Below are 15,431 nucleotides of genomic sequence, written 5' to 3'. Positions count from 1 at the left end.
TCCATCTAAAGGAGCGTAAGCTTTCCCTGTGTGTCAGATGGCAGTAGTGGGTGCTGAATGTTTCCGTTGTACCCCTCTCCCAGAGTTCTTTGTATGATGCACAATTCTAGGAAGCTGATAAAACTCACAGCTTTGTTTCTGTGTGTGTTTGTGCTTTACTTGTAGGAGAAATACGAGTGTGCTTTAAAGAGATCAAGTATTAAAATTGTGACTCCCGACTGGGTCCTGGATTGCATATCGGAGAAAACCAAAAAAGATGAAGCATTTTATCATCCTCGTCTAATAATTTATGAAGAGGAGGAAGAGGAAGAAGAGGAGGAGGAAGAGGTAGAAAATGAGGAACAAGATTCCCCAAATGAGGGCAGTACAGATGAAAAGTCGAGCCCTGCCAGTTCTCAAGAAGGCTCTCCTTCAGGCGAGCAGCAATTTTCACCCAAGTCGAACGCCGAGAAATCTAAAGGGGAACTGATGTTTGATGATTCTTCAGACTCATCACCTGAAAAGCAGGAGAGAAATCTAAACTGGACCCCAGCTGAGGTCCCACAGTTAGCTGCAGCAAAGCGCAGACTGCCGCCCGGGAAGGAGCCCGGCTTAATTAACTTGTGTGCCAATGTGCCGCCGGTCCCAGGCAGCATCTTACCGCCTGAGGTCCGGGGTCACTTAATAGCTTCGGGACAAAATCTCCAAAATTCCGAGAGATCAGAAATGATAGCTGCTTGGAGTCCAGCCGCGCGGACATTAAGAAACATTACTAATAATGCTGACATTCAGCAAATTAACCGACCGTCAAACGTAGCACATGTAAGTCACTCTTTAAAAAACAAAAATTTAGATATTGGATTTTCCAGTCTATTTCAGTATAGTTTATTGTTTTCTGATTCTTCAGAACAGTTGACTTACAAGCAGTATTTACTTGCGTGAGAACTTGTTTTACAGTCTTTTATATGTGTCACAAATTCTGTCATAAAAGGGTGGCAGCATGCATTGAGGTTGAAGACCTCACATTGCCCAGTAGAACCAGGATACCAGTGATGGAGCGCTCTCCCTAATTAAAGAAGTTTCCCCCTCTTACTTTGTTTAAAATTAGCAGGGGCATCAAGAGAAGATTGAAGTTTACCAGCTTTTCCTTATTTGTTTCTAATGAACTTCATGGTAGACGATAGCATAACACAAATTAATGTGAAGAAGCCTTAATTTCAATTTACGGTTTTACGATTGGAGCTTGTTGATACAGAATGGACCTTAAAAGTTTTAGTAGATGTTTTTCAATTTAAGACAGAAAGAAGGTGGTTGTGGTACATTGACCACTGTTTTCATTTTTGTGGGCACAGGAGACACAATGATAAATGAGAGCAATCAGTCCCCTACTGTTGTCTTAGTTGGAGAGGTAGTGAGCAGACAAATGTGAACAGAAGGGCTTGTGACGGGTACAGGTGTTTTGAAGACAGTAAGAAGGGGTCGTGTGATAGCAGTTGGGGGAAGAGGTTCTTGTAGGTTCGGTGGTCAGGGAGGGCCTCATGAAGGAGGTGACTTAAGTCAGGGGTGAGTGACAAGGAAGCCATGGGAACAACTGAGGGAGAGATTTCCAGGTGAAAGGAACAGCAACTGTGAAGACTCAAAAGCAGGCATGGATGTGCTGTGCTCTGAGAAAGCCAGCCAGTAAGATTGAACTTAGTGAGGTGCGTGGGTGGGTGCTAGGAGGGCCTGAAGAGGCCTCGTCCTAAAGGTGAGGAGCACACACTTTCTCCCAAGGAAGCCACTGGCGGGGGGCTAGTAGGGGTAACCAAATGCATATTTCTTGTTAGAAATAACAGTATAACAGTTGAGTATCATAATGTTAGTGGTTTTGAAAAGTCCTTATTGGTTAGAGATGCATAAAACATGTTCTTCCTTCCCTCCCTCCCTTGGGTTAAGCGGTGAATAATTGATAGTCAAGGTTCTTGAGACGCTGGAGGGGGTTGGTATCCAGAGTAAGGGAGAAGGAAACACATCCTTTAGACAGTAGAAGAAAATTGAGAGAGAGTGAGGCAAGATGGGTAGAGTGTCAGAGATGAGAGGGAAGGTCATCAGGGATTTGAGGAGGATGGAGATTTTGAAATAGTTGGTACAGAGATTCTGGGAAGACAGTACTTCTGGACCTGTTAGGACCCAGTCTAGGTTGGTGACCAAAGCTTAGTGTATTAGCAAGAGCCACTAAAGTGGAATCTAATCCAGCCAGGAGGGTGACGGGGCCGGGGCAATGGAGACTAGTCTCAATGGAGTGGACATCCTGGAAGGAAAAGCGAGGTGGTCGGAGGAGGCACGTGCACAGGCAGAGCAGTCCTGGAGGTGCAGTGGCTGTGGGTGAGGAAAGACGGGGAGCAAGTTTGCACCCCAGTAACTGAGAGGTCACATTCTGCCTGATGCCTTTAGTTTGATCCAGATAATTTTTTTAAGTTAGATTTATTTGCCAGAATCTTGAGATTCTCCATAAAAATGGGGTTTCTGGCCTATCTTGAGAAGTGGATGCTGTAGTAAAACCCTGAGCAGATATTCTAAAGTCTGAATGGTGACAGTTCTTCGTGGCTGAGCAGCAGTTGCCTCCTTTGAAACGCGGCTCCTTCTGTGTGCTCAATTCCCACACCCCGTCGGCATTCCCTCTGTCTCATTGCACTTGTTACTGCCTGCCGGGGCCCTGGAGGTAAATTTGAGTTTGTCACGCACTACGGTCTGAAGGGTGACTGGGAACGGAGAAGAGGTCTCTGAGATGAGGCAGTCAAAGACCAGCAGGCCAGGTGTGTCCAGATGGTGTCCATGCTCACGTGGAGTCACAGAACCTCAGTGCTTGGGGGTCCATGGACCTCAGCACCCAGAAAGGGCAGTGGGTAGAAAAGCCACAAAGCGAAGTCCCAGCACAGCAGTGGGCTGTAGGGGACAGCAGAGGTAATGGTCACAAAGTCCTGCTGGAAACCAGAGGACTTAGGGAGGGTGGGAAAGAAGAGTCAGGATGACAGGCTGGAGGTAAAGATTGGGGAAGAAATTAGAAATTAGAGGTGGTGTCACTGAGGTGGGGAGGCTGGGAGGTGAGCCAGTTCTGGGCAGGGACCTGGAGCATCCGGGTGGCCTTGTCTGGCTGGCAGGGGAGGTGTGAGGCGTCCACTGAGATGGGTCTCACAGGGTTGATGTGAGAGTGGAATGAACTAACATGCAAAGACTGGCAGCTCAAGAAATGCTGTTTTCTTCCTTTGTTTAGTTGAGGAATTATGAATGGATGTCATCCATTAAAATAGAATGGCAATGTTCTTTGCTCTTTATGTATTGGCAGTGTAGAAAGTACTGTTGATCAATTACTGGTCATTTCTATACATTCTATATTTTTCAGATACAGTGGGTATTGGCTTAAATCCCATTTCCTAAGTTGGTACTGTCATGTGCTGCTTAACGATGTTTTGGTCAATGATGGAGCGCATATACGATGGTGGTCCCGTAAGATTAGTACCGTAGAGCCTAGGTGTGTAGCAGGCTGTACCACCTGGCTTTGTGCAAGTGCACACTGTGGTGTTCTCACACGGACCACATCGTCTGACGATGCTTTTCTCAGAACATGTCCCTGGCGTTAAGTGACGCGTGACTGTATTTGGATATAAAGATAAAATATTCTCATTTGCAATGGAAATAAGTGACTACCCCCGGGAGTTTGGGCACATCTCTGCTTTTGAAATTGTCCTGCAGGTAAGACATCCTTAGAAGACGAACTTGATCCACTCAGCTGTGGGCTCTAGAGGTGGAAACTGGGAAGGCTCCATCCAGCTCTAGTGAGAGAATGGATCTGATCACTAACGGGAACAGTGGTGAAGAGATTTTCTCAGTTTTCCAGCAATGTAAGAACATTAGGACATTTTGCTGCTAGATGTGAAGAAAATGAATTTTTGAAATGTTAAGACTATGAGACAAATTGAGTCTAAAATTAGCTTAGGGGTTTGGGGAAACATAGCTAGCCATCAAAATCCTGTTTGAATCGTAGACTGTTAGTGGTTAGGAGCCATGTAGTGTGTATCAATGCTTTGTATATTGTGGCCCTCATTGTTAAGTAATTTAAATAAGGGCTGTGACAGCCACAAAGGAAAAATTCACACTTGACATTCAGGAAAAATTGTTGTTTGTGGGCTGGCCCGGTGGTGTAGTGGTTGGGTTCGTGTGCTCTACTTTGGCGTGCCAGGGTTTGCGGGTTCAGATCCTGGGCGCGGACCTATGCACCACTCATTGGGCCATGCTGTGGTGGCATCTCACATGCAAAGTGAAGGAAGATTGGCACAGATGTTAGCTCAGGGCCAATCTTCTTATAAAAAAAAAAGAAAAAGAAAAAATTGTTGTTTGCAGTATGGCAAATTATGTGATCAAGTAATTAAGAATGTTTTTCTTGATTCTTCAGGACTAACGTATGTTTTCAACCTGAGGCAGTTCAGAGGGTTGAAAAAGCCATCTGATGAGTACAGAAGCTGTTTTAAGAGGCATCTCAATGGCTGGTCCTCCAAGGTGCCTGCTCCCCAGCTAGGCCTGTGCCTTCAGACCCACACTGGCCTGCCAGGTGCATGACTTTCTAGGCCAAGGTCCATTTTCATTCCTGGCTGGGGCTCTGATCTTGAATCTTCATCTGCTCCAAGTGGCCCTCCTGTCACACCCTGGCCTCCCTCAGCCCCTCCAGTTGTGGTCACTCATAAAGAAGGCAAACCCAGTGAGTCCTCCTGGCAACTCGGAGCAATGAGAGCTGCGAGGAACACCCTCTGGCCTCAGGCGTTCCCACTGGCCCTCCTAACATAAACTCCCCTTGTGTGTGAAGGTCCTTCAGACTTTCCAGACCTCCCCTTTGATCTGGGCTGGGGGTGCAAGGGGAGCAGCTCGTGGCAAACAGCTGGCTCAGCCCTGTTTGTTATGGCAGACGGGCATTTATTTCCTTGTTGCCCATCAAATTTACGTGGGTTGTTTACTCCTCAGGGTCAAAAAATAATATGTGTATGAAATAAAAAGATTCCGTGATACTGAAGGCTATGAAGTGATGTTAAACTCCGCCCCACCCCTAACTCTGGTTTCTTTCCAGAGGCAGCCACTGTTCGCATGAGTTTCATGTGTGTGGGCCCATGGCTGACGGACATACCCACCAGCAGGTGTCCTCCTCCCCGCCCCCTGCTTTTTTCTGGGCATGTCAGCATCCCAAATGCTGTTCTGCTACGTGGGCATCGTGTGTGGAGGGATGAATTTCCCCTTCCACTTTCCTGGGTACTTTTTAGTACTTTTAAGCATAGAGAAGAAACAGTTACTTTATGATTTAAAAATTGGTTAAAAAAATTTCTTTTTGCTTAGAGCTCAACTGAGGAGTTCTTGAATCTCCTTATAGAGGTGTCTTATCTATAAGAAGATGTCAAAGACTGGTGTACCCAAGCTCTTGAGTTTGACTGACTTCAATTTTAAACTCGTTTCATCACTAAATCCAAAGTCTGTTACCCCTAGCGAATTATATAACCTTTATGTTTTGGAGACTAAGTGGGAGATATATGTTAAAAACATATTTGAGATTTTCATATAACTCTGGTTTATGTTAAAATTAAATTTTAGAGTTTTATTTAAATGACAAGTATGCTTTTAATAGTGTTAAGTCGTATTGACTGAGTTTTAGTAAAATCCATTTGACTGTTACAGGTTCCCAAGACCGTAGGAAGTTGGCTTCCAATTTTTGTCATTTGAGCATTTTGGAAAAATTCATTGTATAACATGTTTCGTTTGGTTCAGCCCTGTGTAAGCTAATAAAGCAGCTTGCAATCTGATGCTCGACTTGGTGGTACCTCTTAATCCCTTGTCCTGTCCCCTCCCACCCCTCAGCTTATACAAAGCTGTCAGCTTACTTCCATCCTTGTGAAGCAGAATGAACTAGAAGGGAAATAGTCTGGCCAGTAGGCTTTCCTCTAGCCTGAGACATTTTTGTCCCATCTAAAGAGCTCCAAGTCATTTTTGAGGAAGCTGATTTACCAGCTGTACTCATGGTTTCTCCCTTGGGAGAGTGTTGAAGAAACCCATGGTTGGTGTCTTCTCTGTCCCTCATGTATGGAGTGTGCCAGGACACAGCGCAGGGCGTGCAGAGGAGCAGAGGCTGGTGGCTCTCACGGGGCCGGCTGCTGTCTGGGGCAGCTTGGTCCAGTGCTTTCACTTGCAGGTGCTCTTGGTGCTCACCTCTCCCTGGACCCCTTTCTTTGTCAGGAAATGGCATCTGTAGAACGGGGGCTTGGCTTAGGCTGCTGGGTGCCCTCCCTGCCTGTCATTCCTGGAGCATCCCTCACTTAGGAGAAGGTCTGTGGAGAGGACAGGACGGGGAGGGGCACCAGAGAGGCCCTGCGCACGGCAGAACATTGCAGGTGGAGCACAGCCTCTGGCGCCCACAGCCCGAGAAGTACATAGGACAGAACACTTCTTTTTTTTTTTGCTGCCTTGTCACTCTGCGTTCTATAAAACACATCAGCCATATGAGTGTTTATGTTTGTCAACTTTAATTCATTAGCTTATTCTATTTTCCTTATTCAGTTTCAAATTTTGGTGGTCTCAAAATATATATTTGCTTTATTAAAGTTCGTGCTTAATGAATACCAAAAAAAATGCGGTATTGTTTTTGAAGCTTCCAATTGTTTGATGCTTCTCATTCAGTTGAATATTAAACAGGTAGGACATACTATTATTCTCTTAAGAGAATATTAGTACATTTTAGTAACCATTGGTAATGACTTTACCTAATTTTCATTTTCTAGATCTTACAGTCCCTTTCAGCACCTACAAAAAATTTAGAACAGCAGGTGAATCACAGCCAGCAGGGCCATGCAAATGCCAATGCAGTCTTGTTCGGCCAAGTGAAAGTGACGCCAGAGCCACATCTGCCACAACAGCAGCATCCGCCCCAGACACAGCAGCACCCAGTTCTGCACCTTCCGCCCCAGCAGATCATGCAGCTCCAGCAGCAGCAGCCGCAGATTTCTCAGCAGCCTTACCCCCAGCAGCAGTCGCATCCATTCCCACAGCAGCAGCAAGTCCATCAGCATCAGTTCCCACAGCAGCAGCTGCCGTTTCCGCAGCAGCAGCTGCATGCTCAGCAGCAGCTGCACCGTCCTCAGCAGCAGCTCCAGCCCCTGCAGCAGCAGCATGCCCTGCAGCAACAGTTGCATCAGCTGCAGCAACAGCAGCTGCAGCAGCAACAACTCGCACAGTTACAGCAGCAGCAGCACAGCCTGCTGCAGCAGCAGCACAGCCTTCTCCAGCAGCAGCAGCGTCTGCACCAGCAGCAGCAGCAGCAGCAGCACATGCAAACTCAGACGGCGCAGCATCTGAGTCAGACGCCTGGGCTGCAGCATCCAGCTGCGCCCGCGCAGCCCCCGCACCCGCAGCCGCCGCTGCCGCAGCACCAGCTTTTTGGACACGACCCAGCAGTGGAGAGTTAGTAACGTGGATTTTTTCTTTCTCTCTCCTAAACGTCGTGTACTTACATAAGTGCTTTGAGAGTGTTTGAGGGTAGGGTAAGAATTCATGTCAAACTAATTCTCACAACTGAGGAAACGTGCATCTCCTACCTAACAAGGATGTAGTTAGAATAATGAATAGTCACATGTTCTTTGGTACATGGGACACCGTGCCCTGAAGTGAACGCTGGTGTCCAGAGAATGTCGGTCTGCCACAAGGACCAACACCCAGTGCTCAGTGCCCAGGCAGAAACTGTCGGTTTCACTTTTTAATCATTTTATATAGACAGTCAAGCCAGTATGTCTCGCACTATCCCAGATGTACTCAGACTGCTGCTGGAAAGTCATGGTCAGGAGTGATTAAGTTCATAAATTCAGATTGAACTCAGCAAAATGAGCTGTGTTATTTTTTGTGTGCACATATTCATGGGGTTTTAATTTTCTTTTCCTTGTATAATTCTATTCTAGTTCCAGAAGAAGGCTTCCTACTGGGATGTGTGTTTGCAATCGCGGATTATCCAGAGCAGATGTCTGATAAGCAGCTGCTGGCCACCTGGAAAAGGGTGAGGTTGTGCCTGGAAGAAGAAAACTTTGCATTTGAAGATTTTCCTTTCTGAACGTAGACTTGGCTTTGTTCATTTGGCTGCCTCCACTGAGATACAGATCTGTGTGTTCTGAATGTATGTGGGCATCTTTATTGACACTTTCTCTGTGACCGAGTCGCATCATTTTTCTGGGCTTCAGTTCTCTAAGCTGTAAGGGGAAAATTGTTTATCATTCTTAAGGTTCTTTTCAGCTCTGAGATTCTGAGGGACACGAATTATTTGTATATAACTGGGAGTGTGGGAATAAGTTCAGGTTTTTGGTGACCTAGGATAGGGACCATCGACCTGACTGCTTTATCACCTCTGTCTCTCCAGAGGCGAGTGTTAGAAATTAGGGACTCTCCAGATTGGAAGGGGCCTCAGCGTCTTCTAGTTCACTTGGGGAACTGTAGTCCGTTTGTTCATTTATTATTTTGCATGATGGCCCTTAAAGAAAAAGTAAACACTTTTTCTTATAATGTCCCAATCAAAACTGAGTCAATTTTTGTTTTAATGAGTTTACATGCGCTTTGAATGCATCTTGAGTGTGCTTCCTTATAAGCGTCGCTGGTGTTTAAACCCTGCTTGTGTGCCAGGCGTGCTGGAAGACCTGGGGAATATTGATGGATAAATGAGACTGAGAAACCTGTGAACCAGTTGGAGAAAGAGCCACATGCACAGATGATGAGGCAGGAAATAGGTGCAGGGAGAGCCCTGAGAAAAGACATTAACCCGTTGGGTTGGCGGAGGCGGGTGTGTGAAGGAAGATCTTCTGAACTCCATCTTAAAGGACAAGTGAGAGTAAGAGTTAGGGGAAGGTGTCCCAGGTAGAGAGCAGCATAGGCAAAGACATATGGTTGCAGAAAGGGCTGGGGGCAGAGGGAAGACACACATCCTTGGGGGTCCAGGAGGTGGGGGGTCGGGGAAAGGCCAGGCTGTGTCTTCTAAGAGCTCATTTATATGCCATGTTATGGACATTGGAGTTTTCTCCCCAAAGTCTTTAAAGCATATGGAACGGGGGAGCTGTACATCTTAAATCACGAAATGTTGAATTAAGGGAGAGCAGGGAAATGACTAGGTTGTAAGCCAGTTGGGAGATGCCAATAACCTGAGCTAGGGCAGTGGCTGGAGGACGGAGAGTGAGGGGCCTGCTTCACAATTACAGCAGCAGAAATTTAAAGTGATTTTGATTGTGTTTTTTTAAGTTATAGCATTAGTCCAGCGGGTCTGTCATTAAAAAATAGAAGTTGAGGACCAAAGGAAATGAAGGCAAGAAAATTATTAAAGAAAATAGCTTACAACTGAAGCACATGCGTCCCTGGATTGAAAGGAATGATAAGCATGGTTATGGCAGTCGTGAAAGTTGAGAACGTGTGAGAGAGCTGGTTGAAGCTCGGTAGCAAGGAGGAGGGTCACAGGTCAGGAACGGGGAGTGTCGGCGTCTCAGACGTGGAGCTAGAAGACTGTCAAGCAAGGTCTTCACGATTCTGAGGGAAGTAATTCCCAACCTAGATAATGTGTCTAGTCTGTCAATCAGATAAGACTTGGAATAGATATTTTCAGGGTTCCACAGTCAAAACATGTACCTCCCATGTGCTCATTCTTAGGAAGCCACTGGACCAGCAAAGAGGAAGATGTGGGAGTCAAGAGTGGGGGCTCTGACACAGAGATGGAAGGGAATTCTTAGGTTGAAGGCAAAGCGAAATGCCAGATACACGTGAAAATAGGACTAGAGGTTGACCGGCCAAAGTTAGGACAGGAAGACAGAGTTCCAGGAGGGACACGCAAGTTAAAAATGACATTAGTAGATTACTGGATACGCTCTAATGTACCGATGGACTAGATTCATTTCCTATCGTTGTGTAAGAGGCCCCCAGAACTTGGTAACTTAAAACACCAAGCATCATCTCACAGTCTCATTGTGGGTTGGAAATCCTGAAGTGGCTTAGCAGGGTGGCTGAGGCTCAGGCACTCTCATGAGGTTGCAGTCAGGATGGCGCTGGGGCTTCCTCGTGTAAAGAGCTGACTGGGCTGCAGGAGCCACTTCAGTATGGCGCTCTTCACGGCTGTTGGCGGGAGGCCTCAGCTTCTCCCCACAGGGCCTCTCCATAGGGCTGCTTGAGCATCCTCACAACGTGGCACCGGCTTCCCCCAGGTGCGGGGCCCGAGGCAGAGCCGGGAGGAAGCCACACGCTGTCAGTTCCACCGTATTCTGTGTCTCGTCCATACTCAGGGTGAGGGGACTGAAGCTCCGACTCTTAAAGGGAGGAGTGTCAGAGGATTTGTGGAGATGTTTTTAAACCAACACATGACATTGCTTTGAAAAGTTTGGGAATGAAATGGCGAAGGTTTTGTAGAACACTAAGAAAAAGATAGGCGGGAGGGTGGGGAATAAAGCAGTCAACATCAGGGAAAACAAATTTTGTACAAGAAAGGAACTTTAGTCCAGTGTGCCATCTTAATCCCAGTGGCTGAGCTACACTGTGTTAAATCCCAAAGACTGATTCAAACAAGAATTGTGATGTAACCCAATTAGGAGCTCTCGGAGAGTGTGTGAGTGTGTGTGTGTGTGTGTCCATGTGCCCTATGTAGTAGGAGGTTGGTAGATAACATATGAAACTGGAAAACAAAGGCATAGTATAAAATGTCTTAGAGTGTGTTAGTAATTATCAGAGGAGTTAGTGAAAGACTGAATGTGGTTTCTTCGCGGGGATGGAAAACAAGTGGGAGAGGAAACTGCTGTTTTTGTCATATGCCTTATTAAACTGTGTTTATGACTCACTATAATTAACATAAAATTAAATTTAAAAAGTAGTAAGTGAAGCAGAACCATTTTGTGAGGCAGATCTTTTTTAACATACAGTAAAATACTCCCTTTTTTGGAACACATTTTTTTGAATTTTGCAAATGCCACTAATGCCATGTAGGCATGCAACCACCACAGTCAAGACACATATCAGTTCCCTCACCCCAGAAAGCGGAATCTATTTTTAAAAGTAAGTTTTTCAGATTTGCTAACCTCAATCTGCTGTGCTGTTGTTTTGCTTTTAGAATAATGGCTCTCACCAGTGCGATTCTGCCTGCGGGGGACATGGGCAGTGTCGGGAGACGTTTTTAGTTGTCACAATGGGAGAATGCTGTTGGCATCTAGTGGGTAGAGGGCAGGGGTGCCGCCAACATCATTTGACGCGGTGGGCAGCCCCCCACAACACAGAATTAGCTGGTCTGAAATGTCAGTAATGCCAGGTTGAGAAACCCTGTCCTGGAAAGAGAACATTCCGTTTTTCTTCTCTTTCCCTCTGGAAATTCAGATTAAATGAGTGTTAGAGTTCATTTTCATTTTATGGTGCTGGGTGGAAAAGTCCATAAATGTAACTGATACATATCGTTTATACTTTGGGGAAATATACTACATAAATATATGATGGTTTCTTTTAATTGCTGCCTTATTTGAAATTACAATTCTGCTCCATTCTCCTGAGCGCTCAGAGTCAGTGATGCTTTGCTGTCGTGTGTGTCTAGATCATCCAGGCGCACGGCGGCGCTGTGGACCCTGCCTTCTCCAGTCGGTGCACACACCTTCTCTGTGAGAGCCAAGTCAGTGGAATGTACGCACAGGTGAGTCACGTGGCCTCAGCCGGGGCTGGAGCAGTCTGCCCCTGTTTATGGGCCATTGTAGGATTCTAGTAATTTGTGTATTTTGAAAGGACTTTTTTCTACTTGTGAAAATAGGAGAGTTGCTTCTTACTAATTTTCATTGATCTTCAGTGGGATAGACATCCTTTGGACTCTAGGCTTTTATGTCTTTGAGCAATGGAGGAGAAAGAAATCCCCAAGTAGCGCTAAGGAAAGCATAGACACTCCTTCCCCTTAGATCCAAGGCAGCAGCAAGTAAAGGGTGGGTGGAAGCAGGCTTTCCTCCCATTGTGGGACTCGGGACGCAAGGGCCTGGCGGGACGAGTGCCTCACAGAGCTTCTGCGCAGCCCGCGGGGTGTGAGCTTGCTAATCTGGGCCACCTTGTCTTATCCCCTGAAGTTTTGTTTCTTCTCTTTTCTTGAAAATGTTCTTATTTGTAGACAGAGTAATGGTAATGTGTGTGTGGTAGGTGACCTCCAGGAAACTCCTTAAAGAGTATAGCCATTTACTGAATCCACTTTTCAGCAAAAAATGTAGAAATACTAGTGAGGTGACACTCGTTGATTTTCGGTGGGCAGTTATATTTTTTCATAACTTGTGGTCTGTGGGGCCCTCTGTTCTTATGGGGGAATTTTAATTTTGATGATCATCAATGTTATCTCATTTTGTGATTAGTTATTTTGAAGTTTGTTAGAGTCTGTTGCTTTTATCCCCCATCGCAGGCTCTTGTTCCTGTGTACATAGTAACACTTTCAGCTTGTGTTAAAATCAACTGGCTCCACTTTGTAGTTTGTTACTCTAGTAAAGTGAGTGCTAAACGTCATGAAATTTTTGTAGGGCTTCCAATAAAGGTGGCATTGTAGTTATACGACTTAAAATTTTGTATTTAATCCTGCAGTTAAAAAAAAAACAAAAACAACACAGCTGTAATTTCTGTTTGGTAGGCAATACGGGAGAGGAAGAGGTGTGTCACGGCACACTGGTTAAACGCCGTCTTGAAGAGGAAGAAGATGGTGCCTCCTCATCGCGCCCTCCACTTCCCCGTGGCGTTCCCCCCAGGAGGAAAGCCGTGTTCCCAGCACGTGAGGCCCATCGTTTGTCTGCTGGGTGGTCCTCCTCTGGCAGTCCCCACATGCCGGCTGCCCTCCCTCCCTGGCTCCCGCCCCGGTGTCTGGCCCGGCTCATGAGTGCCCTGTGCCCCTGGAACAGGCACACTTCCCCGCACATAGTGGACGTTTAAATGATTCACCAAAGTCTTTGACACTGTTTAACAGCCTAAAATAAGTTGGGTGTCTCGCATCAGAGGTGGCCACAGTTGGGCAGAACTTTATCAGTAGCTCTCAAATGATCTCAAAGTTGAGATCAGTAAGTAGAGTAAAGAACTGACTGATATTTATGTGCTTAATAAAATAACTTGCTTAAAATTATTTGAACAATGTCACGTTGACAGAAAGGTTTTCCCTTATTTGGTATCTCATGTTCATTTTTCTCCCCCTCCATGATGACCATGTAACGTTTTTACCATTAACAAAATTCTGGTCTTGACATTCTTAGGAATGATTTTACTAAATATCTCCTCTATTGCCGAAGAAAGGATGAAAATATACATGTCTGTATAAAACAACTAAAATGTAGAAGAGAGAGTTGTATTAATTGGGTTAAATAGTCATTGTATTTTGACCTCATTTGCTCTTTTTTCCCTTAGATTATTTCTGTGACTGGATTTGTCGACAGTGACAGAGACGACCTCAAGTTGATGGCTTACCTGGCAGGTGCCAAGTACACGGGCTACCTGTGCCGCAGCAACACCGTCCTCATCTGTAAAGAGTAAGCTGTGTTTAATCTTAAATTTACACACATCGTATGGCTGTTTCAACAATTCTGTGTTTCCTAATGTCACAGTTTTGTGGTGGGAATTCGATTGTGAACATCAGAGTCTGTTGAAAGAATGGCAGTGGTGTTCATGATAATGCTAGCAGGAATATCTACAAAACATTCGAATGAAATTAGGTGAACTAGTGAAATTTGAATTCATTAAATTAGGTGACAGGAATAAGGTAAAAGTGGGACTAGCAGAGGATCTCGTAACCCAGGAGGAGCCTTGAAGAATGCTTTGGTTCTCAGCCTGCGGTTGCGTCAACTTCGCTACGGTGGCCCTGCCGTCCCAGTGTGAGGAAGTGTTCTTTATTGGCTTCTGGGGAAAATATATAGAAATTTGGACAGCAGACAACTCTGACATTTAATAAATGTGTTTTCTTCTCCACAAAAAAAGACCAGCTGGTTTAAAGTATGAAAAAGCCAAAGAGTGGAGGATCCCCTGCGTGAATGCCCAGTGGCTCGGCGACATCCTTCTCGGGAACTTCGAGGCGCTGAGGCAGGTCCAGTACAGTCGCTACACCGCCTTCAACCTGGCTGACCCGTTCGCCCCCACCCCGCAGCTGGTTTTCAGTCTCCTGGGTGAGTGGACTCTGGTGCTCTGCGTTTTGCTTCAGGAAATGGCAGGCGCGCTCCCGCACCTCTTCCTCACGCTCACCGCCAGCCTCGGCCTTAGCGCTCTCGTCAGTTCTAGGCGCGTTTCCTGGGTCCCTCCACACTCTGTCTTCCTTCTCCCCACACTCTGCCCAGAATCTTTTGTTGGTTTGATAGTTTTATTTGCTTTTTTAAAATGGACTTTTAGAGATGGAAGGAACTCTCAGAAACCTTTTCAGTCTTGTCTCTTAAGCCAGTTATCATTTACCCAGAGTGCGGCCTCCCCATGAAGCGTCCCCTGCTTTCCTCCCGGTTTAAGTCCAAGTCCACGTCTCTTCCTCTTGTCCTCGTCGTACTTGGATGGGTTGCTGTGACGAGAGGCAGGAGTGTGCACGCCTGCTGCTGCTCCGTTCAGTGATGCAGAATGCCTGGGTCTGTCTGGGAAAGCACGCTGCTTTCATATGTTCTCTTTTAAAGAAGCCCGTTAAGTTCTGTTTTCGGACGGCTTTAACCATGAGACAGCTCTTCATCCTGCGCTGCGTCTGCGTCCCTGTGATGCATCTGCGGGTCTGCCTTCGCGTGGAACCTGTTCCGTCTCTGAGTGTCTCACATGGTCACCCTCTGGGCAGCGAGCCAGTCCCTTCAGCCATCCCCAGCGCCCTGTGGTCCTTCGTGTTGGCCACCTCTCGGCGTGGGTGGTTTGTTAGAGGCCAGACTCTGTGGTTCCCAGAGCTGGCTGACGCACGGCGAGCGGGCAGGGCCTTTGCTTCAGACGCGGTGTCTGTGCCGCGCGCTGGCTGCCTTGGTGCTAGCCCTTGTAGGAGGGGTACCGTGAACCAAGCCACCAGCGCCTTCCAGCAACCGCCTGCGATTCCTCCTCACCTGGCACTGAGAACTTTTGTGTAACTTAAGTGTAGTCCTTACATTTATCTTTATGAAATGTCATCAGCTAACCACCTATGTGTCTAGGATTACCAGCCCCAGAGGGGGCTTTTATGAACAGGCTTTTCTGTTTAAACAATGTATCTTTGTAAAAATAATGTCTTTCTCTCTTTAGATGCTTGGAGAGTTCCACTGAAAGTGTCAGCAGAGTTGTTGATGGTACGTCAAGTTAATAATCTTACTTTGGCTATTACTGTACTGTAAAAATGCAGTAGGTATATTTGTATTTGTAAATTAAAATTCTTTTAGTAATTTGTCAACTTAACAACAGACGAAGGCTGTGTCCTCCCACCTGTCATGAAGTGTGTGCCTTGTGTCTGTTTT

The 15,431-nt window shown here is 46.2% G+C and overlaps 1 protein-coding gene across 6 annotated transcripts in view; it reads left to right on the top strand.

Moving 5' to 3' along the window:
- Positions 1-15,431, top strand: part of PAXIP1 (PAX interacting protein 1) — a 59,737-nt gene that overhangs the window by 23,784 nt on the left and 20,522 nt on the right. For all 6 annotated transcript variants that reach the window (XM_023640060.2, XM_023640059.2, XM_070265313.1 and 3 more), the window contains 8 exons: positions 166-801; positions 6,774-7,452; positions 7,944-8,038; positions 11,582-11,677; positions 12,641-12,778; positions 13,402-13,523; positions 13,969-14,153; positions 15,223-15,266. In XM_023640060.2, the coding sequence (XP_023495828.1) occupies positions 166-801; positions 6,774-7,452; positions 7,944-8,038; positions 11,582-11,677; positions 12,641-12,778; positions 13,402-13,523; positions 13,969-14,153; positions 15,223-15,266 (1,995 nt within the window). The remainder of the gene's footprint in view (positions 1-165; positions 802-6,773; positions 7,453-7,943; positions 8,039-11,581; positions 11,678-12,640; positions 12,779-13,401; positions 13,524-13,968; positions 14,154-15,222; positions 15,267-15,431) is intronic.

The sequence above is a fragment of the Equus caballus genome, chromosome 4, assembly GCF_041296265.1.
Source record: "Equus caballus isolate H_3958 breed thoroughbred chromosome 4, TB-T2T, whole genome shotgun sequence".
NCBI lineage: Eukaryota > Metazoa > Chordata > Mammalia > Perissodactyla > Equidae > Equus > Equus caballus.
The sequence above is the reverse complement of the archived record's forward strand: the minus strand, read 5'-3'. Positions and strand labels throughout refer to the sequence as shown.